Source organism: Salminus brasiliensis, chromosome 2 (genome assembly GCF_030463535.1).
Source record: "Salminus brasiliensis chromosome 2, fSalBra1.hap2, whole genome shotgun sequence".
NCBI classification, from domain to species: Eukaryota; Metazoa; Chordata; class Actinopteri; order Characiformes; family Bryconidae; genus Salminus; species Salminus brasiliensis.
The window spans coordinates 51,569,686-51,597,147 of record NC_132879.1 but is presented as its reverse complement, the minus strand read 5'-3'; the positions used below and the strand labels follow the sequence as shown (position 1 = coordinate 51,597,147).

Sequence of the window (27,462 nt, the reverse complement as noted above, 5' to 3'; positions counted from 1 at the left end):
GTGATTACAATCTTTTAAAAAATAGCTAGAAACATCCCCAAGAGGAAGGTGTAGAAGTCCACATGCTCACATGCTAACCGGCTCTGGCTCAGTTTATGACATTTAAGATGTAGGTTAATTAATTTTCATGAACGTTCATATTTATTATTATTATTTATTATAATTTTTTAGAATATTTAATATTTAATGCTGAGCTGAGCAGTGCTGTTTAGGCCCAATGTGGAGGTAAACACACGTTATTGCTCATATTTGGAGCTTGTGGCACTGTGGGGCAGGCATTTCCCACAATGCACTGCACATTCCGTGAGCAGCTCGGCGCTGACTGACCGCTTTCGCTGCTGTCAACAAATGCAGCTCGTCCGCCTCCGACCGGCCCGTCCTCTCGCCACCTTTTCACTGACTTTGGCTCTGCTTCTTTTTACTGGTACGTTGGCCTACATTTATCATAAGAGTGAACAGGTTTCCTTATAGCCTCTGCTTCTAGTTCAGCGCGGAGTAGAAGTGGCAAATCCAGGTCCGGAAAGTTGAAATCCGCTCCAGGTTTTCGCGCCGACGGCCTGGATCGCGCTGCCGCAGCCGAGCAGACGCGTCAATGCAGTCGGAGCGAAAAACCGGACTGGATTTCTACTATCCGGACCTGGATTTGCCAACGTAGTTCCGGAGTTGGTTGCGCTGTTTGTTTCACGGCGCTTTGTTTGGGTTTAACAGTAGTAGTCCCTTATGAGACAACGGCACTAATGTGATATTTTTCGCTGACAGTTGTACGGTTATTGTATTTCTGGAGCTGGCTGTCCCTAGTCTGCTGTCAGTCGTTTGGGACAGCCGGCTCGTTATCATCAAACTTCTGCCTGCCTGTGAAGGGCTCTGGCTGTCCGGCTGACCGACCACGCAGCGACTGGGGCAGTGTATAGATTTCACTATAACTCTATAACTAATTATGGACCTAAATAGTGGAAAAGCCTTTTGTAGAAGCCTAGCTATGATTTACTTGACCATTACTAAGCAAAGGCTGTTAGTGCTTGTTATTAATACATGACTTACCCTCTGGTCCAATGAGTAGCATTACATAACAGCTTGACTTTATGCCAACCATAGACCCAAAATAATACCCTCCTAAAAGACCCTCCTAGTTTTGTTCCTAAATGCTGTAATGTAATGTTTTAACCTGTAATGCTGTTATTTACCACCGTTGAACATCTCAAACCAGCTCTGTAATGGATATGGGGCTTGTGCAGTTAACCTGGCTAGCTATCTCCTTTAACAACACAGAGGGACAGAGGGACAGTCACCGAAGGACTGAGTGCCATTCAACAGGAGGGGCCGTTGTGCTCCACAGCACTGGAAGATTGCATGCAAATCCATTAGGATCAGTGGAAACGTCTGCTGTACGTTTACAGAGCCCTGAGCCCTCATCCAGCCATCACAGCCATATAAGGTCATATAAGGCTGTGGGTATCCGGGAGGAGCAGACTGGAGCCATGGATTGCCATATTACCATATCTTCTGATCTTCTCTGAAAGTCCTGTCCTTTTTTGTCTCGCTGAATGCTTTGGCGCGTTCATACCGAGGACGAAACATCTGACATGACGCCTGCCTTGATGCTGTCTAAAGGAAGTCTGTCTCATTGAAGGGCGTTTTTAAAAAACAAGCCATGGTCTAGCATTTTTAATACGCAGTGACTCAGCATGGGTTGAGAAATGGTAGAAGTGGGTGAAATGTAAGGCCTGAGTAGCTTAGAAGAGCTTGATTAACAAAGCTAGATTATGAGGTGTGTCAGGAGACGCTTAGGGCCAGCTGCCCATACAGGGATTTAAAGTCTAGTCCTGGACTACAGAGCATTTTGAAAAGTTTTCTCCATTCAGACAAAGGTCTAGGCCATGTCTAGGCTTAATTCAAGTCAAAATCCTTAGAAAAGCCTTAGAATGACGACTTAATTTGTACTTTAGTCTCTAAACTGGGTGTGAATGGTGGCATTATGATTTCCTTGGAGGAAATCCTTTCAAAAGCATGGCAGAAGGTCCCACAGCAGTTTGCTGTGGAATGCAAGTGGCGTGGACCTTGAGTTAGGAACAATTACAGGCACAGGCTGTAAGAGAGCTCAGCATACCCTACTATTTATAGTCCGTGCTGGTGGTTCATGGTTGTGTATTTTTAAAACGTGGCCTCGCTTATATCAATAAATCTTGAATATTTAATGACGGATCATCCGGCAGACGGCTGTCATGTCTTCATGTTGCCAGCTATTCAGAACTCCTCTAAAATTGATTTCTAGTAGTAGTCAAAATGTATTAAGTTTAGCTACAATAGCATAACATTGCTCTCACGCAAAAAACTTTTATCTCAATTTTTGACCTTTTTCACATTTGATCTAATTTGAGGTTGAAAGTTGTTGTTCTCCTGTCAAGCTGCAATTTTGGAGATACAGGGTTTTTCTGTGACTGTAACGATACACTGGTTAAACAGTTTAATGGTTGGGTGGTCCAGCGGACTAAGGAGCTGTCATCATGATGGTTCCAGAGGGTCGCTGGTTCGAATCCCGTGTCATGCCATCGACAGCCATCGACAGCCGAGGGCCAGAGATAGGACAATTGGCCTTGCTCTCTCCATGGGTAGATGCCCCCCCCACATTGCTTTGTTGCGGTGCTGGCCATCACTGGTGTCTGCGGGCTGGTGTGTTGGATGCTTTGTTATAATCATATAACAAAAAAATAGTGGTTTTGTGACTATGTTAAGACCTTAATATAGTCACAGAGCCTACAGCTAGTTCTATACCTATATAAAATTTACCCCGATCAGCCATAACATTATCAACATTCAAGGTGAATCTGAAGCAGGTAAAATAGGCAGGAATAAGAATCTGAGCCACTCTGATAAGGGCCAAATTGTGACCACTGGGTCAGAGCATCTCCAAAACATCAGACAGGTCTTGTGGAGTGTTCCTGGTATGCAGTGGTCAGTACGTACCACAAGGATCCAAGGAAGGACAACTGGTGAACCAGCGACAGGGTCGCAGTGAGCACCTAAAGCTCACTGATGTGATCCATGGAGGCCCCACCTCACACTTTACAGGACTTACTTACAGGATCTGCTGCTAATGTGTTGGTGCCAGATACCACAGGATGCCTCCAGTGGTCTTGTGGAGTCCATGCTGCGACAGGTCAGAGCTTTAGTAGCAGCACAAGGCAGACCTACTCAATATTACTAAACGGTGCTAATGTTATGGCTGATTGGTGTATTTATGCACTATTCTTATTAAAAAGGTCTATTTGAATTACATGGCTATCTGTTAAATGCTAATGCTGAACTAGCAGACACTCTTAACAAGTTTTGTGTGGTAGATAGTGCGGGTCATGGCCACTAGATGGACCTCTTACATAAACTCTAGCCTTTTAAGTCTCACGCTGGGTTCTGTTACCTCAGTTGCAGTCTTGTCATGCATGCATGAGTGACCCTCTCGCCCACTTCCTCCAACTCTCTCCCTCATAGCACCACCCCACTATCTCCGCTCAAGTTCGTTATAAGCCAGGATGGCTTGCCGTCTTCTGCAGTGCCTGGCCCCCATGGCCCCGGTTGTGTCCTTGGCGATGCGCCAGCACAGAAGGACCACTATGAGTGTGGGACGGCTCCTAAATGTCACATCACCGGCTTCACTAGGTACTGTAACCTAAAACCCTCAGCTTCCATGACCACCTGAGAGGGGAGTTTTTTTTTTTTTTTTTTTTTTTCTCCCCATGGTAGCTAATGAGATTTCCGTGTCACCTACATTTTAGTTTAGTGGACAAAAAGTGTAGACGGTAGTGTTGTGTCCCCCCCCCAGACCCATCAGCTGGTCTGTTAATGAACCATCGCATTTAGGTGTTTCTCCATTTAGACCTTTAAGGAACTTCTAATAACTAAAAATATTAGCTGATATAATTTGATATGGTCAGAATGAAAAAGTCAGTACTTTACTGTTTGTCAGTTGTGTATCGTGACTTGTCAGATATGACTGTCATTTCCTTGTTGTGAATAATCAGTTTTGAATTAAAAAGTCTTAAATGATGTAAATAACATATCAGACTTTGCGGCTTTGTCAGTTTTGGTATATTAACATTAATGCTATATTTTTTATGTGTATTAAAACACATTATTCTGATGCTGAAGGTCAGGTTTGGATGCATTTTACATATTTTTGCTTATTTTGAATTTTTCCAATTAATTAGCCTGTATTGCAATAATAAAAACGAGCAGCTGCTGACTGCCAACTTAGTACCAACATAGCACATAAACATTCATCATTAAAATTTTCAGAAATTAATGTTTTCTGCTATAACAGTGTATTGCCTGTGGGATCTTTGCAGATACTGTTGTATCTGTAGATCCTTACATAGCTAAGACCCTTTGATAAAGCAGCCAGGTCAGTTTGTTTTGTTGAATTTCTCAGCAAAACGGTTAAATCCTCTGCAGGAAGTAAGCCTGAATGTGGCATTTTTCTTTTTTTTGGTATTTATTTGCTGAATTTAACATATTTGGGAAATAAATGAACTACAATTGATGTGCCATAATGTTTGTACATACCACATTTTATGTCAGTTCTTTTCCCCCAATATGTTAAATTCAGCAAGTAAACAATAATAAGTGATTGTGCATTAAATAGTCAAATGTCATTTCAATAGGGGTGCTTAGTCTTTCACATACATATACCGATCAGCCATAACATTAAAACCATCAAAGAGTCAGAGCTTAACAGTGAATAACAGTGATGATCTGTGTTCATTGTTATTGTTAACTGCAATGGCTAGACGACTGGGTCAAAACATCTCCAAAACATCAGGTAGGCAGCTCCTGTGGGGTGTTTCCAGTATGCAGTATCAGTACCTACCAAAAGTGTCCAAAAAAGGACATCCACTGAACCAGCAACAGGGTCATTGGCACCCAGGGCTCACTGATGCAATCCATGGAGGCACCATCTCACAACATACTGGACTTTTGCCAGAGTTCATACCTCAAGGGGTCTGAGATGTTTTGGCAGCAGGATGGGGACCTTCACAACATTAGACACATGGTTTTAATGTTGTGGCTGATCGGTGTATATTGATTATCAGTCAGACCCTAGTTAATAGCCTCTAAACTGTGAAGTAGTCTCGCCTTTGCTTTTAGGCTAGTTTGCTCCCTATTGTCTTGAGCTGATTAAGGGGTTTTCATGTGCTACAGCCAGAGTGGCCACTGGTGCTTTGATTAAGGCAGTGGATTTCATACTTCTACACTGCTGTACTCTCAGGCACGTCCTTTTCATCCAAGTTTTACTCCTCTGTTGATCTATTTATAACCACTTTCATTTTGCTAGCTTTATTCTGTGCAATTCACAGCCACGATTCGACTGAAATAGAGCTTATTCCTGGTCTTTCTTGTTCATAAGGATCTTCACTGGTTTGGATGGGAAAAGAAAACATGATTATGTTGTAAATGGAAATATGTGTGATGTTTATTTGTGGAAAAATGTGTCGACAAGGTATCGGAGCTTCATGTGCAATTAATCTCTATCTTGTTTAAATTGAAAGTGTCTAACTTCATGATTAACCCCTGTCCCTTTCTTTACCCCTCCCTTAGTGTCTCGATTCTCTGCCTGAAATTCAGTTCAATCCAACCTCTTTGCCTGCAAGGAATTCTGAATTCTGGAATAGGTGCTTGATGTTAACACCATGGCCTCTACCCACCGTCCTCTCTTCCTTTATCCTGTCATTTAAAGGGCTTTTCCTTGCATGAGAGATGAGATGTCGGCCGTCCTGCGGTTGACTTCTCTACCGTATGCTTACGTGTCTGTGACTGACATCCCGTGTTGACCAGTGTTGTGTTTTCTGTCCTTCCTGTGCCCCGCCTGTGTTTTTGTTTTCTAGCCTGAGCGGCGGACGGCCCTCTGTCGCTTACTCTCCTTCCACCAGCAGCAGCAGCAGCAGCAGCAGCAGCATCATCATCATCGTCAGTGGTAGCAGCAGCAGCAGCAGCAGCAGAAGCAGCCATGTCCGGGTTTAATCTGCTGCATCTGGTGACCAAAAGCCAACCTGTTAAACTGAAAGCCTGCGGGCTTCCCTCAGGTCCACTAGATGCTATGTGTGTGTGTGCAGTGTGTGTGCAGCGTGCTCTGCCTCTGCGAGCTCTAACACATGCTTCCCTCTTTGTGCGCACGCCTGAGTGTTTGGCAAGGGGTTCGTGTTGGGTTGGTACTGTAGTCACTTGCAGGAAAACCCCACCTTGTGGAGTATGTAGTGCCAGCCTGGCTACAGGACTTACACAAGCTGTTCTGGGTGTGTGCTCTGTGAGTCTCAGACAAAACACAAACCTAATCTGGCTTCTATAAAACACATTGCTTTTCAAATCCTATCTTAGTTTAGATCTATTACTACAGCGGTTCTACAGCTCCCAACACAAGCACTCTTAAAAATAAAGGTCCTACAAAGGGGTCTTTGAGCGATGCCATGGAAGAACCATTTTTGGTTCCATGAAGAGCCATTATTTAGAAGAGATGTAATGTGAAAAATCTTTAAATTGGTAAATCATCCTAACATCCACGTCTTTAAACGTTGAAAAGGTTCTTCACACATGCAGATCTTTTACAGAATGGTTGTTATTTGGCATAATTCAAAGAATCCCTGTGTAAAACCATTATTTTTAAGAGTGTTTTTAAGAGTGTAGGGGCCTTGGGTTCCTGAGGTTCCTGATGGTCACTGCCATGGTCACTGATAGTGTTGCACTGATCAGATATACTGTTATCTAATGAATTGGTGCTTTCGTTGTCATGCTCGTGGATCTCCTCTCCCAGTGCAGAATCTGACATTTGACCTCAGGATATTGTCTGACATTAAGTACTGATCTGATATGAGTGCTCTGTTAAGGCACTTGTGCTTCAGATTATTTAGATTACAGTGGACGGGTGTATGTAGTATGTACAGTAATGCATATATATACACACACTGTATGGACAAAAGTATTGGGACAGTTCTATTGCCACAGGTGTATAAGATCACTGCCACGCAGTCTGCCTTTACACACCTTAGTGAAAGAATGGGTGGTTCTAAAGAGCTCACTGAGTTTCAGTGTGGTTCTGTAATAGGAGTCACCGCTGCAACAATTATTTCTTCCTTCTTAGATGTTCCACCATCGTCTGTGAGTGGTGTTATTGAAAACTGGAACTCAGCCATGAAGTGTCAGACCATATTAATGCGCGTGGATTAATCCTCTGTAGGTATAATGGTAGGTGTCCCAGTATTTAATAGTATGTGTGTGTGTGTGTATATATATATATATCTATATATATATATATATATATATATATATATATATATATATATATATATATATATACACACACACACATATACATACTTTATATATACTATAAAGTATCTGAGTTGTAATCGTGTGATTTTTAAACCTAGAAAGATCTAATCTAAAAAAACTTCAGTCATGCAGGGTGCATAAACATGTTGTGACTGGGGTTTAGGGACATTTCCAAGGGTCTATGACTGACTGGGGCCCTATACATGTATAAATTGAGTATTTTGGCAGAATTGTTAGAATTGTAGGGCCAAGCAGTCATATGTCAGAATCCGTATTGGGAGAGGAGATGAAGCTGGACTGGTGGATTCCTAATCAGGACACACCTTATCCAGCTTAGTGGAACCCAGCTGTGTATATTGCAGTGAACTTGATAGTGAATACAAGAACACAAAGTGTTGTTTTTCTAAAGGGTTTTTCTTCTGCATTTGACAACCCCTTGCTGTGAAATGTCACGTTTTTTTCTTTGTCCCCTTTCTCTAGATTCTTCAGTTGCTCATGGATTAACACCTAACATATTCTTTAACTTCTTTTCTAAGCTTGCATGCACAGCTGAGCTTCGAGTGTTGTTTTATTTTGTTCTTTACTTCTTCACTAGTCACTTTGTATCTAAATGGATGTATTTTACATGTGTAGAGTAGGTGGTCGTATAGTAGACTACTGTGCTGCAGTCCACTGAAGCTTATTCTGGGGTTTAGAACACAGACAAGATTAGGCCTGCATTTTGCTCATCTCCCGCGTCTCTGAACGCTTTGTTATTACACCAAATTGTGATACGGATAGCAATATGGGACAACACAGATAGAGTCCTAGTGAGGCAGAATGTTGGGAAAAATGTGCTCATTTAGAAGTTGACCTCTTGGTACTTGAAAACCAAACAACGTGCAGCAGACAGCACAGGGCAAGTTCCCAGATTTCTTTAGATACCTCTTCAGAAGCTCTTCTAGACAAATAAATAAAGCTCTCTCTCTCTCTCTCTCTCTCTCTCACTCTCTCTCTCACTCTCTCTCTCTCTCTCTCTCTCTCTCCCCTTCCTACTCTCTACTACTCTCCCACTCTGCCCTTCCTACTCTCTACTACTCTCCCACTCTGCCTCTAATATGATCCAGAAGTTCCCTAACAGAGAGGCAGAATATGGGGGAGTCCGGTAAAGAGGGGACCCCCCCCCCCAAAACACACACACCCCTGTTCTCTGCACCCTTCTCTGAATTTGTGTCAGAAGTAACTTTGTACTCACTGGACAGAGAGGGGCCCATCAATGCAGCCCATTCACCAATGGGACCTTTTAAAGACCCCATTATTTCCTCCGCTCACATGGTTTCAATCTTGTGGGGAGAAGTTCTCCACATAGCCCAAGTGACAGGAGCCCCAGTGCACAGCCCTGTGCAGCGCAGCAGCACTAACTAACGCAGCCACCACAGGCCCCACTCGCGTCGTTAAAATGTTCTGATCTGGTGAGGGCGCCTTAATTAATATTAGCTGAAAGCAGGAATAATGGAGGGAAGTTGTATTTCTTCGTTATCTGCAGTGGTCCCAGCGGTGCAGAGGGGACCCATTGTGAAAACCCTGCTACAGAGTTTATTATCAAGGTTATTAGGAGTTAAAATGAATATTCCAGATTTATAGTTGTATTATCGCTGGATCGTGTTTTTTTTGGTGTTGTAAATTGCTGCTCAGAGATACACAGTGTTGTTTCTTCTTGGATGGGAAAGGGTGTGCAGAAATGTCCTTATTGTTGGGGGATTGGAATGTTCAGGTTCAGGTATGTCCTGCCATTACCCAAAAAAACGTCCGCCCCCGTGTGAGGCTAATAACTCAACTCTCAGTTGACCTCTAGAGGTCAGCATTGCTGCAACCTTAGACAGTCTGCGCTCTCACTAGTGCCTGTAGTGGTAGACCTTCCCTTCCCTGAGTAACATGAGCGTTTACATGAAGTCGTAATTTCACTGTAAATAACGCACAGTGTGTGGCGATATACTTTGGCTGTAGCACATCATTTTGCACTGACCCGCTGTCATAAACACTCTTAAAAATAGAGCTGCTTCAAATGGTTCTTTGAGCGGTGCTGTAGAGGAACCAGTTTTTGGGTTGTAGTAGAGATGTTTCTGAGTGTGAAGGCCCTTCACATTGGTAGAAGAGACTTTACATCCAGTGAAGGTTCTGTTAAAGTCATGGTTTTGATGGTTCTTGAGATGGCATCGCTCACAGAACCATTTAAAGCACCTCTATTTTTAATAGAAAGTGAAGTGAAGTGCAGTGATACTGTTGTTATTGTATGACTTTTCCAGGCAAGAGTCAAGAAATATGACCCAGAGCTCTCAGAAGACATCTGTCAGTTACTGTTAGTGGTGAAAACGACCTAGGTCGCTGTTGAGCAGCATGTACGCCTGATTACATGTGCTTTCCCATCTTCAGGCGCATCCGAGTGCATGCTTATGCGTGTCTGTAAATGTACGAGTGTGTGTGTGTGTATTTGTGTATATATACATGTGCCCCACACACTAGTGGAACAGTAAGCATTGACTCCTGCTTGGAACAGTGGTTGTCGTAAAAATTGCTTATGACGGCTTGGTTTGGTTTGCCCGTTCCTTTGCAGTGCCAGTTGTAGCAGTCGCAAAGACTCATGGCGACACTGACTTGCATTCTGCACCTTTCTAACCGCTCTAGGGACATGCCGCTCCAAGAAGACTTGGCCCAAGAACTTCCCTCAGGAGGAGCTGAGGAAGCGCCTGACTCCTATGCAGTATCACGTCACTCAGGAGAAAGGCACAGAAAGGTGAGACGTTCACACTGTGGATCAAACGCTGCTGGGTTTTTTTTGTTTTTGTTTTTTTTAGGTAGACCAATACACTATATGGACAAAAGTATTGGGACATCTGCTTGTTCATGTCCCCCAACCCCAGGGAACGTTTACTAGATTTTGGATTACAGCAAAATCTAGTAAGGATTTGATTGCATTCAGCAACAAAAGCATTAGTAAGGACAGGAGGTGATCACCACCCCACCTCATCTCCAACTTATCCCAGAAGTATTGTGTTGACCTGACCACCAACCATCATTCCAGAGAACACAGTTCTTCCACTGCTCCACAGCTCAATGCTGGGGGGCTTTATACCCCTCTAGCCCGCGCCTGGCATTGGACATGGTGCTAATAGGTTTATGTTTATCTGCTCCAGAGAGTCCTTTTCTATTCTCAGTACTTCTCTACAGGGACTAGGAAAGTGTGTGTGTGTGTGTGTGTGTGTGTGTTTTGCACATCTGTGTCAGCAGTGGTTGCAACTTATAGTAGCTGAATGCGTTTCTTAGAAGGGGTATCCACAAACATTTGGACATATAGTGTTACTTAAAGGGGTTTTCAGCTTAGTCTCTGTGGGCCATATTTACGGTCGATTACCACAGCCGATTATTATTCCTGTTATGAAGTGGTTTTGTTTTGTTTTGGCCGATGGAGCAGATAATAAAATCAGGGGTTATTCAGAGGTTGCGCAGCGTAACGTCTGGCTCAGAATGAAGGGCGTATTTATTAAGTGTGGTGGTGATCAGGTCACTGCTCTCCTCTTAGAACTCTGGTTCACATATTGACATGTTAATGACTTGCATATTATTAACCAATGCCAAGTCAATGTTTGGTGGCTATGAAAAAACTTAATATAATATAAATATTAACATATTTATTTAACAAATAATATGAACACTATGAAATGTAACTAAAATCAATTGTCAGAAATAACAGGAAGATAAAACCTAATACTAAATGGGAATCAAACACACAGTGCTTTTTGTAAACTGTCTGAATGCACTCAATAGTTTTTATTTCCTAATTCCTAATATATATATGCATTATATGAATGCATTATTACCACTACCCTGCAAAACCTTTTCAGAAGAAGGGAACAAAACTTAAAAGTTAAGTTAATGTTAATATTATTTGTAGATATAGTCATTTTGGGGCATTTCTATTGGTCCATTCATTGTGATGGTAAAATTCTTTAAAATGCAAAAATGAAGATACAAGTTTTCATCTGACAGTAACCATATGCTGCTAATATGATTAAAGCAGCATTGTGCAAGACGTTGTATATTTGTGTATTTCCTGCTTCCGGGCTCCAGGCTTCCAGGCTAGAGGCGTATAAAGCTCCCCAGCATTGAGCTGTGGAGCAGTGGAAGAACTGTGTTCTCTGGAATGATGGTTGGTGGTCAGGTCAACACAATACTTCTGGGATAAGTTGGAGATGAGGTGGGGTGGTGATCACCTCCTGTCCTTGCTTTAATCAGTTGAGTGTGTACGATTAGAGAACTTAGTAATAGAAAAGATCATTAAAAATAAAACGTGACCATGTCTGGAGGACCGTTTTAAGTCTTTATTTTTTACAGGACGGTGTTCTGTCCTGAAAGTTTAGCGCCACATGTTAAGCAAATGATAGTAATCCAAGCTTTTTATTAATGCAAGTTTCTTTGTACTGGAAAGCCAATAGAATTTCTTTGAGTCAATATTTCTGTTTCTGGAAATACCCTTCTGCCCCACCTCAGCCACCAGCTTGTGTGTTACTTAATAGTTTTAAATGAACCTTGTTACGGAAATTGGTGGACTAGTTTCAGTTCTGACATCACAACCATGATTGGATTTTTTTTTTTTTTTTTTTTTTCCCCCTTCAATCAAACAACCTCAAATATTAAAACCAAATATATATTTTTTGCGTTTTTTTTCTTCATTACTTTGATTCGGAGAGCTGTGCAAATATTCAAAACATCCGCAGTAGTGATTTATGGATGAGAAATGCTTCAAAGATGTGTCATATGAACTTCCTGTCGCGCCTGTCTGGACGATTCCATCACGACTGGCTCGAACTTGTTGCTGGCCCTGTTTGGCCTGGCTGAGCTGAGTAGATGAGGGCGCAGGCGAGTGGCAGGACGGTGCCAGCGGGCGACAGGGTGCGTTTGTAGAGAAGAAGGGGGACCTCTGTGGCTCTTCTCCCCCCTCTCACTGGGAAGCACACGTGGGGAAAGTATTTGTCGGCCCATTGGCAGGAGGAATGTGAAAAATGCCTCAGGCACCGAGCCTGCGTGTGGGTGAGGAGGCTTGCAGCTTGCTCGCCAGCAGTGTGGCCTGTGGCTGCAGCCCAGCCTGTTACCAACTGAGCTGCTCCCCTTTTAGATACGCTGTCCCACTGTGTGTCGCCCTCACCGCAGCCAGATCAGGAATAGCCCTGTTCGAGTAGACGGATGAGCCTCTTAACCGTAGCGGTCGGAATGAAACCGTTGATGAAGTGGCTTGATTCTGATTCTTCATTCTTGATTCATGAGTGAGAACGACCACAGTGCAAACAACAAAAATGCAGTTTGTTAACTAAGCTAAGAGAGACTTCTAAAATAGGTCCAGTTCTAAAATATGGTGGGATGAGCCATGGTTGAAGCCACTAGAAACACTTTGTATTAACATATTTGAGCACACATTGATTGACTGAATTCTTTATTATGAATTATGTTTATATGTTTTATGTTTATAAATATTGTCTGTAGTGTTAAAGCCTATTCTAGCCTATATGTCTGTATTGTTCTAACCTATAAACAAACTACATTTGATGAAAAAATTGACTTCATTAGTAATAAATTATTTCTTTAATTTAAAATACTATATAATTTTAATGAATATATGCATATATGCATGCAGTGTATATATATTTTATAAAAGCCATAAAACACTCGAATCCACAGGCATCCTGTAGTGCCTGACACCACCCTTCAGTTCCCTGTAAACTTCCCTGTAGGCTATTATTCAGTATCTACAGGGGCTTTTCTTTGGTAATACAAGTGTATAGCAACACTTTTGGCCCACTGACAGGCCATAGGCTTTTTAAGGGGTTAAACTTTTGCGTAGCCTTTTTCAGGAGATGCAATAAAGCTGTATCTGTAATAATGAAACATGTGTCTTTACATTTGTAGTGCATTCAGAGGAGAGTACACAGACCACAAAGAAGAAGGAACGTACACATGCGTTGTGTGTGGTGCCCCTCTGTTCACGTGAGTCTTGTTAAATAATTCTAGTTTAGTCACTGTATTAGTCATTCTGTTTGGTGAGTCTGCTCTTTGCCTCAGACCACCAGCTTGCTTACATAATCTTAATTTGAGCTGCTGTGTCTGGAATATATATATATATATATATATATATATATATATATATATATTCTGTGTACATTACATTACAAATAGTGTAATTCAGTGCTTTTGCTTTGTCTGTATTTTTCTATATATGTTCTGCATAGACAGGTTAAAGTTTTATTTGTTTTGATTCCCAAAAATGGAAAAAGGGGGAAATGAAGCTGCATGGTCAACAATAACACCAAGTTCTAATAATTCATAACTGTACATATCTGCAGTAATGAAAACATTTTTGGTATGTATAAAGGGCATTAACACCACCAAGGACCCAGTAGTAGTTAAAGTAGAGCTTACTGAACAGTTCTATTGTTGGCAAGCAGTTCCTGTAGTAAAGCAGTTCCTGTAGTAGAGCAGTGCTTTTGCACTGCTTTTGTAAGCAGTGGATGTGCCTGGAGAGCGCAGTAGCCCAGCTCACGCTCACGCTCCCGCTGAAGCCACTGTGTGTCTCTGGTGCGGTGTAATTGGTGGTTTTTGGCTGCTCCACACGTGGCCCAGCTGCGGGCCGGGTTGTCCGCGAGCAGCCTGAGGTTAACTCTACCTGACAGGGTGTCCGAAACCAGCCCGGGAGCCATTACCAGGTCGCCTTTTTCCCACAGCTCGCTGGAGAGCATCAAAGGCTGCTGAATTTATGGCTGGCGTTAGCCCATATCTCACAAACGATGTTCTCAAAGGAGACAGGCAAAGCCTTCGTACCTTCCCTCCTCCAAACTCTGCTCCCAGAGAACACAAATTGCCTGCTTATTGCTCACTAGATATTTCCCATGTTCAGATTCTGTTTTTTTTTTTTTTTTTTTTTTTTTTTTGGAGGGGTTAGAGGAATGAGAGAAAATGAAACACTCAGGAAAGAGCTAGCTTTGTAATGGAAGATTGAGCTTGGTGTTGGACTGTGACTTGACAAGAGGAAAAACGTTCCCCCATTAGGCGCAATGATTGAGACACACTGTACACGTATTGCTAGACAGCTCAGATCTGGACTGCATTTATTTAATTTTTTAATGTAATAACTTTTTGACTTTTTTATTGCAGGTCAGATAAGAAATTTGACTCTGGCTCAGGTATGTTTCTAAAAATCCCTCACATTTTACTGTATGATTACGGTGCGCAGTAAAACTCTGGTGCACAGCAGAAGGCATCACTAGAAATGTGAAATCATCCAAAGCCTTCTTCAAGCTGAACTAGTTTTAGCTGGGGAAGGGGAGTAATTTCAGTGGTTTCTGACAGAGATCAGTGATTTTAATCCAGGACGAATCTGCAACATGCATAGTTTTTGCATCATGCAATCTTCTAAGTAGTAATTTCAGAGCGAATTACCTTTTTCTTCCTGGTCTGAGCCTTTGGTTTATTTGAAACTTTTAATATGCTGGCCAAAACAAACCCATCTAGAGAAACTGCAGAATCTTCAGCCTGCAGAAACCGGCCAAATCAATAATTTGGCACATTCTTAAAAAGAAGGAATATCATTGGTGAGCTCAGCAACGACCACAGAGAAAGTAGATGATCAACAGCACCTGTAATTATTGACCCAAAAGATACTTTTATGTTTTTAGCCTGTGAAAATGGAGGGACAATGGCTGTAATTCCTAAACTGTTAATGCAATATGAACACATTACTAAATTTGTCACTGTCCGGATATTTACAGAACTGCCTGTAGCTCAGATTGACACAATAGACATCATCAATGTCAGCAAAAATGATTAAGATCATGGCCATATATTGTACAATAGGTTGATTTACGTATTCATCATGGCAGGCCTAATTACAATCATACAATCACCAGTTTTGTCTGTGTTCACTCAAATTATAGCTCTATTCAGGTAAAACGAATGCAGTTTAAATAGGGCTTGTATTTGCTGAATTTGCTGTAAAAGCTTTTGATGATGGCTTTATCAGATTGATAATGAAAATGTAATGTCTTTAATGTACCTCTTGCTAGACAATGTGATTTCTGACTTGTTGGACAGCATCTAGTGATTTGGTGAGCTCACATACTGTCCAGATACAAGAAAAACTGTGTATCTAAAAAAATTATGTGTGTTTCATTGTGGAACATCCATGAACGTCCAGGGTATAATGTTTCAGGCCGGTCTATAATTTGGGGAATTTGGGAAAATTGCACGGATCAGTTATCCTGTATGACTGGACCACTCAGATCACTTACAAGTTACAATCCCGGACCTCCTCTGATAAAGCGAATCTCGCTCAAATACGGCAAGTCTATATTTAGTACTTTTATGATTAATATTAAGGGCTACTCATTTGGTCTGATAAAACTTTACCTTTGCTGACTCTGGATGGAGATGTACATGTGGAATTATCTGTGTGCTAAAGTATAAAAACACTTGTTGCTTTTGCCTCTGTCTCTCACTCACACCGTCTTCCTCGTACTCCTCTGTAGGGAGAGGTTGACCTCTTCACCCTCTTTATGGTTGATTGCAAGGACGAATATGTACTCAGTCAACTGTCTAATAGGCGCTAAGTGCGGGCTACAAAAGCTCACATGCTTATTAATCTGAGATACACCACCTACATGTAGTAACACGCTGACTTAAGAAGCTTACAAAATACCCAGACAGTTATTTTAATGAATACTATCTGCCCCTCTGAGATTAATGTATTGGCTGTAAACACTGGACTGCTGTCATTTGTAATCCTTTGGAATTCCCCAACTCTTAATTTGTGCGCATGGAACATTGCGGTTCCCTCTTTATTTGCAATTAGCGCATAACTCTGAGCATGCTTGTATCTTATTGGGAAAAAATTAATGTGTCTAGTTTATTTATGCCTTTTCTCCCGTGGACTTTCACCTAATGAAGCCCTGAAAAAAAGCCACTGCCGTGTGCTGGAGGTCAGGATGCAAAGGGCCAGTATACACTCTTAAAAATTCTTTCAGTGATAAAGAACCAGTTTTTGGTTCCGTAAAATATTTGTTGGTGTGAAAAATCTTTCAAGGGTCTTTGCCCTTGATACCACTTTTTCATGTCCGATACTACAGTCTTGATTATCTGAAACCAATCCATCCAATACCATCTTTTTCCCTCTCTTAAACAACTAAGCTGCTAATAATACCATCATTTTTGGATCAAAATTTACTTTATTGATAAGATTGTCAAGGATATTTATAATACATTCTTCATACTTGGACAGAAACCCCAAAAAACCCAGTTTGGGTAAGTGATGTCATCAGCTTCCCCCCCTATTCGCTCCCCACACGTGAGCTACTGACCTGCAGGCTTTGCCATCAGCGGCTGGAGCCAGAAAGAGCACGATTGTGCATGCTCTATACAGGTGGGTAAGCAATGTTAGCCGGCACAGGCGTCTGTTAGCTGGTGCGGCGGAGCTGGGGACCTGCCGCTTTCCTCCGAGCATTTTGGCTACCTGGCATTTCCGAAAAGAGCAGGTGTTGGGAGCATTGCTAGGGGGAGTTACAAACGGGTGAGTTAATTGGCAGTACAGAATTGAAAGGAGTAAAATTTGCAGTACTGAAAAAAGGTGAAAACTTTAACAAATAAAATAAATAAATAAATAAAAAGAGAGAGACTGGAGAACACATGGACAGAGCGTCAAGCCTTTGCCTGATAGTTTAGGCTGATGGATGATATTTGATATTATGATATTTTTACATAGTACATATAAATAAATTTGGATCGACGCACCTCACATATTACTATTACAAACATGGTTTGTCTGGTGTTAGTCTGTATAAATGTGTTCTTTTCTATTCTTGTGAGGCACTTTTTTAATAGTGTAGCTGATTTCCCATTATTTCAAGCCAACATCTGCACCAATTTTATACAAGTATATAGTTTGTTAGTGTGTAAAAGGTTTTAGGGTATTTTTTCATGCATATTTAATGATCTAAATGTTCTAAAGTCGTCCTACAAGTGCTTTGTTTCATATCCGAAAGACCCTCAAAACCCTCAAACGCTTTGACCGGCATAAAGATGCGAGGACAGGTTGTTAATGCCTCATAGCTCTACAGCCCAAAACATTTACTCTTGTGGTGTTGTGCGCACTATTTTTATTCGCTCTCCGTTCAATCTATATGCATGCATGAATTCTCCACAGAAAACAACCTGTAATGGGAACCATGTGGGCCCCCGTACTGAAAAAATAGGATTTCAGCTCGCGCCGAGCCGTTTCTGTCTTCGCTGCGGAGACGAGAGCCAAAACCTCCTGCATCGCATGCGGCCCGTGCAGCAGCCCCGGCCTCATATAGACTCAATTTCCTGTTTTGTTAGAGCGCTGCTACACTGCTCCATTCACTGGGCAGCTCGCCCTGCCGATAAAAAGCTCCATTAGATCAGCGCAGTAACGATCCGCCGGGATTCTCCTGCTCTGACTCATAGGATTCCTATATTCCCCTGAGAGCTTCCTGTGTCTGAGTGGAATTTCGTTTCTTTGTAGTTGTGGCCAAGCACTGCCTCCCTAGCTAGGGAGGAGGGAAAAGAAGGGGGTTGATGGTCGGGGGAGGCTGGAGTGTGCTGGGCCTGGAAGGGGGTGAAGAATTGACTTCTGCTTTTCACCACAGATAGCATCTCGCCAGTGATCCGCCTCCTACCGAGCTTAAATCTATCTCCCATCACACGAATAACCCTACCTGAGCTAAGGTCGGTCCTCGCAGACGCGGAGCGTGCCCGTGTCGCCGGTCGGTTAAACCCGTAAGTGGGTGGGACGAGCGGCCTCACTACCCAGGCTTCGTCTAAGCCCCTGTCGATGTTCTGCATATGGTCTCGACCGTCAGGGCCTCATGTCTAGCTGGCTGAAAGGAAAAAGCCTCTAGAATTACCAGTGTATGGTACCGCTTAGCAATTAAGAAGGAACATGCTGTTGGTTATTGAACTCGGGGTGAACGGCAGGATAATGCTAAGGCGGTGGAAACCTTGGGGGTTGGTTTATTTTCAGCTCGGCCCACTGCTCCTGCTCCTGTCCCCCCCGTCCTCCCCCCACCATTTTTTAGTTTTATAAATAACTTCTTTTGATTTCACTCATGTTTTGAATCAAGTTAGCTCCAGGGATAAAAACGGCCAGACTAGAAAAAGACAGTGAAGGCTTGCAGAGTTAAATATAAAAAAAATTCTAGATTTCCCTTTGCCTGCCAACGTTTTACTTCATACCCTCTGAATCATCAGCGCTCTGGCGAATGACTAATTCAGACCCAAATTGATTCAAACTGTCCTGCATGAGGATTCATAACAGTCGTAACTCATACATCGCTCTCGACACCTAGATCTGAAGCGAAGTCCCCAGAGCGAGCAGTGCTTACTGTGTATTAACGTGAAAGCCTCCTAAAGCAAGTGTGCCTACTCCAAGCGGCATGAGAGCCAGAGCTCCACAACTTCCTCTCCTCCAGATTCTCCAGCTGCCCAGGGAGCCATGAACAGGACCACCCGTGAGCCGGCACGGCCGCTCTCTTTCCATTCCCTCTCCTGCTGTACAGAGCAGAAATCTTCCACATGAAAGCCGCGGCGGGGCAGAGACGGCCTGCGAGCTCACGGATTATGCTGACCCCGGTCTCTAACTTTACGTTGACTGCCTTAGCTTTGCATACACCTCAACTGCCAGCACAGAAATCAGTCAAATCTTTAATAGCGCAGCGTGTTCTGTAGGAGTTCACGTTTTGGTGTTAAAGCAGTGATATTTAAGTGTGTATATTGTGGAGGAAGTGCAGGCAGAATTTTCAGATCAAATTGGGGTGGTTAAGATGCAAACAGTCATTCATTTTACTTTGAATGACCCTCAATATGCTGACTCATGCCTTTTGTTAATTGAGTTAAATGAGTTTATGTTTAAAATCAGCTCATGGTGGAGAGGTACATGCAGCATGTGGGTCGCTTCTGATTTTTACTGTTATTAACCTCGTACATTCTTAAAAATGAAGATGCTACACTTAATTGACTTAACTAAACGATGCCATAGCGGCAGCATTTTTGGTTCCATAAAGAAACAATTTGTAAAAGAGATATTAGAATAGGGATATACTGTCAACAATTACGACCCAGTAATTTATACCGAACAATGACGTTTTGAAGTTCTCTTTGTAAATGCAGCAAACGTGTTGGCTGTGTGGAAGCATTTGAAAGTGTCAGAGAATGACCCAAGAATGGCCGTTTGCAGATATTTTATTCATGCAATGGTGAAAAAAGTGGTGAAATTAATTTATAATTTTTATTAATTTTTTTTTTTTAATTAAAAAGAAAAACGTATTCGGTATATCAACCTTCGACTATGTTTCATAGTGTTCGGTTTAACCCTGTAACACTCCAAGACTTATTACACACTATAGTGTATTATGTAGTAACTACAGGGACTTCTGTACAAACTGGTGGAGCTATTCTTTGGTAATAGAAGTTTGTAATAAAACTTTTGGCCCATCAGCGAGCCATAGTCTGTTTAAGGGACCCGTCCTCCTCTGATCAGAACTGTTTATAAATTGTTCTACTGTTCAAGTGTGCTGCTATATTCATAATATAAAACAATTAATGCAATCATAGTAGAGATGGTAAGAATAATGAAATGTAATGGTGGTAATAATATCAATGGATCCAAAAATGTGTATCCTAATTTTTGGTCTCTTAGTTTTTCACTTTTTGACATAATGTGACTCTGACAATACTTTACCTGCCTTTCATAAATTCCATGATATATGGAACAATAGAAATGCTCCAAAATTGTACTTCTTCAAAATAGTACATTGACTTCCATTGAAAGTTTTTAAGGTTTTTCCCTTCTCCTGCGAATCTGCTATTCTGGAGATAGTATAAAAATGAACAAAAGTATTGGTAAAAGCTCATTCATCATTTCTTCTGAATTAAAAAAAAGAGTTTATCCAGCTTTTGTTGGAGTAACTCTACTGTCTCTACAGTCCAGTAAAGTCTTTCCAATACATTTTGGAGCATTGCTGTGAGAATTTGATTGCATTTAGCAACAAGAGTGTTAGTGAGGCCAGGATGTTGGATGATCACAACCCCACCTCATGCCCAACCCCCCAACTCATCCCAAACGTATTGGATGCAGGGGGCCTTATACCTTCTAGCCCACAGGCATGGTGCCAATAAGTTCATGTTTATCTGCTCCAGAGAGTCCTATTCTATTGGCAGTACTTCTGTACAGGGAGTAGAGAAGCTGTGTTTGTCTGTGTGCCAAAAACGGGGGCGACTTAAAGTAGCTAAATGCATTAATTTGAAGGGGTGTCCACAAACATTTGGACATACAGTGTAAGTTGACTGTTCATTAATGTTAGTAAATGAAATATATGATATATGATGGACATTGGGATCCTCTGTGCCTATCACCACCACTGTAGAGAAATCGGAGTCAGTACAGTATCTCTGCCAGACCACTCTTCCTTTCAACACTTGCAGTAAATAGGGGCTAAAGGTAAAGAGCTATAGGGGGCACTGTGCTTCTTATGCGCTGCGGCCCTTCTCAAAAACACATCCTGGCAAACATACCCTGCTGCTTTACATTCTGAGCACGCTGAAATGTGCTTTATGTTTAATAAAGGCCACTGCTGTATTCTGCCCTTTAATTACGAGGCAGGCAGGGATCTCCCTAAGCAATGAAAGGGAAGTTGGAGGGGGGGCACGCCAAACGTCTAGTCTGGAATGAGCTACAAAAATAAACTCTTAGCAGTGGCTTGGCAGCGTTGGATAAAAAGGAACTTGTCCCGTAGACAGAGCTAGGGCTGAGACAGAAAGGCGAAGAAGCCGGGAGGTAGTAGGGGGATTCCGTCCCGTTAGAGCTTCCAGCTTCCAGCAAACAAGGATGAATACACACACGGCGTACACAGGCATACATGAATTTCTAATGTGAATCAGTTTACAGTTCACAGCTTAACCATGTTCTCTCTCTCTCTCTCTCTCTCTCTCATATTTATGTATTTATTCAATTTTCCAAGGATGGCCATCGTTTTTTGATCTGATCAAGGAGGAATCGATAACAGTGACAGATGATTTCTCCTATGGTATGCACAGAGTGGAGACTACCTGCAGTCAGGTAGGGTAATTATAATTATAGCAAATTTCAGACGAGTCATTTGAAACAATGCCAGCGTGCTAAAATTACGTATTTTGGCTGTTCTGATGCACATTTTCAGTGTGGTGCTCACCTGGGACATCTCTTTGACGACGGGCCCCGGCCGACTGGGAAGCGCTACTGCATAAACTCCGCCTCCCTCGGCTTCCAGCCCAAAGACGCTGCTGTTGAAGAGAGCGAGCCAAATGGAGCCGCAGGCCAATCGGCATCCTCTAGTAAGAACGAGCTTTAAGAGCATCTTCTGTAAAACCGAGCAGGTATCGAACCCCCTCAGACCCCCTTGGGGGTCGGTACAACCCTTTAAATTCACTCCTGGACTACCAGCTCCAGATTAAGCCTGACCTGTTACAGGTGAGCCTAGCAATAAGACAAGACCTGAATCGCCTGGTCCTCCACGAACCAGAAAGCTATTTAGTAGCAGTACATTAACGGCATCATTTCAATGGCCTTGGCTTATTTGCCTCCTCGACTTAACTGCCCGTCAGAACGCCCCTATGCCTAAATGTTAGAGATGTCTGTAAACTGAAACTGCTCTCCCGGAAATCTGCACTACTGCTTTCACCATCCACTCGAGAGTGAGTTTTGATAGTGGAAGACTATGGACTGTGAGATTTTCTCCTCAAACATATAGCAGGATGCTATTGCTTGGAAATGAATTATATATGTGTACTTTCTCAGAGCGATGTGTTGTTTTTGAAGTGATATTTGATACCGGGAGGTCATGGGTTTCAGGAAAATGCTATGCAAAGTGCTCCTGTAAGCGGTAAAATAAGCACCAAGCGGAGAACAAAGCATTCTTTCAAATAAAATGGAACAGATGACAAATGTTTAGTCTGAACACAAATGTAGCCTGACTTTTAAGGGTGCTTTTAGTCTCCCTGCTGGCGGTGCCTCTTTTTCTCTTGGAGTTTTTTTTTTTTTTTGTGGCTGGGGGGAGGGGGGTTGATTTAGTGACGGTGTTGACAAGTGTTATTAAAGAATTATTGAGTACAATTGGGCAGACTTTGTGTTATGAATTTATCTCACACATGTAAAAACACATCCGCACAGCCCTTGGGAATCCGCATGAGCCCTTCTTTCTGATCTGCCATCGAATAACTACTCTCACAATCGGAGAAAGTGGCTGTGTATCCTTAGCTACAATACTAGCTTTGTATTGACCTGACCTGATCCATAAAACAAGAGAGGTAAATAAAAGACGAGCAGGGTTTTTAACCTTAAAAATGAAGGTGGAAAAATGGCGGTTACTTTTTTTTTTTTAGCATATCGCCGATGTCCTGTGAAAAACATGTTTCTCCAAAATGGTGAAAATGTGCTTAACTCATTTCAAGTGAGTTGGAGCATTTCTATTGGTCCATTCTTCCAGAATGATCTACACAGTGTACAGAAGCAGCTACAGGGTTCAAAACATAAAGAAAACTAAAAAACAGACAAAAATGGAGATTTTTTCGATTGGACAGCAGAGATACAGTTGCGCTGTCAGGACCTATGAAGAATTTTTGATTACAGTTTGGAAGAAAGTGGCCATGTGCCCATTGAACTGGACATTACAGTACTAGCTCCAATGCTAGCGTTGTATTGACCTGAACTGATACATAAAAATGAAGGTGGTTGTCACCTTTTGCATATTGTCCTTGTCGCACACAAACCTCAAAACCTATAGGTGTTCCTAACTTTGAGAAAGAAGTGTAAAAAAGGAAATCCAATCCAAGTAATTTTGGAGCATTTCTATTGGTCCAATTATCAAGAAAACAACAGTCATATACTAGGATACATTTAAATATGAAAGCCTTCAAATCCAAAGTGTGTGTCTTTACACCTGCAGTCAGACTCGTTGGCCTGTAGGGTTGTAGGAAACATGGACGCCATGGTTCCAGTCTCTTCCACTCCTTAGAAAAGAAGTCAAAACTGTCCGCCATGTTGTCAAATTTGCAACCAGAGTCAGCTCAGTAGAGACCAGACTCGCCTCAGACTCGCCTACTCATTTGGTAGACCCACCCCCTTTCTCCCAGACCAAGCCTCAGTGTCTCAGACCGACTTCATTGAGCTTATAATGCAGGAGCTGAGCAGATTTTCCCCGGTACTGAATTCCCAGTTTGTCCAGTAAGTAGAATGATCCAACAGTAAAAGTGCAGCTCATGTTCCACAACTCTAGCTATTACAGCTACTACAGTCTTTTCCAGCCAAGACTGTCATTCACTTCATTCCTAACCCCGCCTTCTTGTGATAGAGCAGAATAAGGCCCTTAAAAAAACTAAACAAAAAAAAAAAACAGTTTGTAAGTGATCCATCGCACCTACACAGCAGACGTCTGTAGTCTAGTATGAAGATGTCCGTGGCAGAGACTCAAAAGACCTGCAGTGAAACGTCCAAACTAAGCCCCACATTTACATTCCAATAAAGCTTATTGATCACACACAAAACTCCTAGACAACGACTCCTCATATTTTTCCTCCATGAAGCTCATGTTAATGCTCAGTAGAGCACAGAGACGCTCCTTTAATAGAGCTGATATTACTGAAATGCTTCATTTTCAATGGGCAGATCTGCAGCTGAAACAGGAGCCTAGTGCAGCCCAACATTTTCAACATCAACATTTTAATAGAACATTCTCCTCATTATGGCTTTTAGAGAAATGGGTTTTTGGGGAGGTGTAGAGGGGTAGTGCACTATAGACCCCTGTGGTGCGGCCTAAGCTTTCAGTCTTTGTTTTCCTTCCATTACTTTCTACTTGAAGTCGTTCTGAAACCAGTACTTTTACACTTTTACTGGAGTAAAAAGCTTAAGCTGAAAAAAGCTGAGCTTCTATAGATGTCTTTTAAACCCTAGTATCTCCACTTCTACCTGAGGAATGAATGTGAATACTTTTGACACCTTTCTGGAGGAAATGTGGGAAAAAATGGGCCAATATTAGCACAGGGCAAACTAACTGCTGGAATATGGAGACACTGGAGATGGAAAGACGGTTTGGAGGAGACAAATGAGCTGGAAATGGGCTGTTTCAGCATTGAAACATATGGGGATGGGCGGATCGACACATCATACTGCAACCAGCCAGCAGAGGCGCTAAACCAGTGGTCACTTCACTTCTGAAGACGAAGCGCTGTCCATGCTTTCTCCAGTCACTGGTGTGCTCATGTTAAAATGGGGCTGGTGATGGGAGAGGAATATCATATTGGGTCTCTTTGAAGCTCGATAGCTTGATGGATTGCTCTCACAATGAGATGATCTACAAAAGCATTAAAACACCTAAAATCAGCCCATTCAGTAACCGTTTCCAGTTGAAGGAAAAATGTAAGATGGACTATGCAAGCCATTTACATTTACATTTCACTGCAGTTCTGTAGTCCAAATGCCTTCGCTTGCTTCAAGGCTTTAATCTGTTCATCAGTCCGAGGTTTGGACTTTTCACATTAGTGGAACGTTTGCTTTACATCTAACATTGATTTGGAACGATGACCTTTAGCAGTTCGAGTATTCCCACATCGACCATGTTTGAATATATGAACTGATAAGATACACGCTACCTAACACAGCTCACAATTTCACAGTAAGTACAACATGGCCCACCTCCAAGCCTATCAGAGGCCTGAACTAAAGCAATATTTATCTGCTGTTTTTTTGCTTCCCTTTGAAGTAGTTCGTCAGAGAGCCTTTGGTTCCTTGAATGAAAAGTCAATGTTTGCTTGGGTTCTGTTTAAATGTGCCACAGAAGTGCTGAAAAGATCGATGTTAGATGTGACTCCTAGCACTGATCCCATGCTGAGAGGCCGACCAGACAAAGTGAACAGAATGCTGAAGTTGATTTCTTGAATCAGGTGTGTGTTGGAGTTTTTTGAGAAATCTTAAAGCTTCTAAAATCTTTTCAGGAAAAAATCTGGAGCTTTGAATCTTTCATATTTATTTGGTTTTCCAAGCAACAATATTTCCTTGTTCTTCTTGTTTTTGGGAAGAGGCAGGCTGTTTTGGAAAACTTGGAAAACTGTATTTTTCTAGGAATCGTTGAACAATGTTCAGTATATAGAAGTGACATACTGTGACCCTCAAACACTGGATCTGGATGCACTGTTGAAAAATCCCGTATATCCAAAACAGGGCTATAAAAAGCACCAATTCCAAAACCTTCAAACTGTTACATCACAGTCTGGCTCGTTATATTTACTCCCCTGGAATTCCCATACATTCAGTCCAGTAGTGAAACCCTTTCGTCAACTAAAGCTGCTTCGTGGCTGATTCAGTAGAATATGGTAGTGGAGATACATTTGGTCAGTTTTCTGAAACAAGCAACACATGACCACCGGACTGTGGCTGCTAGTTAAAGGAAAACTGTTTTTTACGTGAACCAGGCCTCATGACTGCAGATTTTCCTCTGCCAGTAGGATGACTAAAACTTGGTGAGTGAGGAAGCTATGTAAGGTGACTTTTATCAATAATTTATAAACAGTTCTGATCAGAGGAGGATGGGTCGGGTCCCTCTTGTGAGTCTTTGTTCCCCCCAAGGTTTCTTCGTCCAACTCTGAGGATGTTTTTCCTTGCCACTGTCGCCCTTTTTTCCTCTTTTTTCCATTATTCATTTTATTTATTTATTTTCACTATTGAATTTGGGCTTTTCACATTTGGTAGGCATATTTCAAAAAGTATTGCAAGTTCATCATTTTAGTTTTTTTTTTTAATTATCAGTGTAAATTCAGAAAGAATTCTATTCAATGTTTAAAAAAGTGCTCCAGTTCTTACGTTCTGATAATATTTAATTAAATTCATTAAATATTATGTATCAGTGTGATTATGTATCAGTTTTATCACAGTTTTTATTGCATTGTATTTTTTTTACTGTATTTTTAGTTTTGGCAGATGTTTCCGCAATGTTCGTTTTTGTCAAACTGGGAATAAATCACGCTTTGATGCAAAGCATTATTACTGCGCACTTTTACAGAACGTGTTTTTAAAAAAATGCTGAATGTTCCTATAATGTCTCTCTCTGCTAGCTGTCTTATCATGTTTTACAATAATAACAGGGTGGTAAATAGACTTGTAAAACTGCATCTGGACATGTTTCACATTCTTACTGTTTATGTATTCAGAATCCCTTCTTTTAGCTTGTATCTGAAGAACTCTAAGATCTCTGAATAGAGAGACATAGAGATAAAAACTTCCACTCATGACACGCAAGATAACACTGATGTTCAAAAAAGGACAATTTTAGTGCAGCACAGCTCATACCGTGACACCAGCCCTGTGTAGATACGGTTAGCGCTGAGGGGTCCGAGCATTTCTCACTCTGCATTACCTTTCTTTTGTTTCGTTGCACTGCTGCTCGGAGTATGTGGTCCCAGGGTGCCATTGCGGAGGAGAAGTCCCAGGCACCCACCGAGTGCGCTTTAGGGTAGTTGGGTGGTGGTGCTCTCGGTGGGTGGCTGGAAGTGCTCCAAGCCCTGAGAGGTGACGTCAACCTGCTCGCCACCCTCTCCGGAGTGCTGTTGTTTAAAGAACAGAGTGGCCAGCCTTACTCCATGAGTGTGGGAAAAGTCGTCCAACGGGCCTGTCGCTGAAAGTGTTTACGTTACGAATGCAATAAAGAATATTTACAAGTCAGGTGTGTTTAGACTGGGGGGGACGCTGGCGGAGAGAGAGGGCTGTGGCTGTAGGATGTAGGCTTTGGGGGTGGGCAGCTGGAGTCTCTCAAGCCAGCTTTCAACACGATGTCGTCTTTTTGCCCGGAAGAAAAACAAGTATGTCAATTATGGAGCAGGGCTGAAGGACCATGAAGGACATTTTATGGATGTCTCAAAAGTGGATGTATCTTTTGAAACAACGCTGCCAGCCTGTTTAACAGCTCTCACCCTCTCAACTGAACTCTCACCTTTCAGCTGAACGTGTGAGAGTTGGAACAACCTTGAGCTATTCGGCCACTGGAACTGAATGGCTGTTTTGACAGCACAGGTTACTCATCTTTC

General features: G+C 42.1%; 1 protein-coding gene across 4 annotated transcripts; it reads left to right on the top strand.

The window, feature by feature from the left end:
• The first annotated feature begins 334 nt into the window (after positions 1-334).
• Positions 335-22,479, top strand: msrb3 (methionine sulfoxide reductase B3). Of its 4 annotated transcripts, none has more exons than XM_072673107.1 (7): positions 335-424; positions 5,877-6,074; positions 9,982-10,090; positions 13,258-13,335; positions 14,500-14,528; positions 21,372-21,469; positions 21,570-22,479. In XM_072673107.1, the coding sequence occupies exons 2-7, from the start codon at positions 5,999-6,001 to the stop codon at positions 21,738-21,740; spliced, it is 561 nt and encodes a 186-aa protein (XP_072529208.1). In that variant the 5' UTR covers positions 335-424; positions 5,877-5,998; the 3' UTR covers positions 21,741-22,479. The 4 variants fall into 4 exon arrangements, with proteins under 4 accessions (XP_072529208.1, XP_072529206.1, XP_072529210.1 ...); XM_072673105.1 differs by lacking the exon at positions 5,877-6,074 and adding an exon at positions 3,487-3,654 and having other exon boundaries at positions 340-424; XM_072673109.1 differs by lacking the exon at positions 335-424 and adding an exon at positions 3,568-3,654.
• Positions 22,480-27,462: the final 4,983 nt, after the last annotated feature.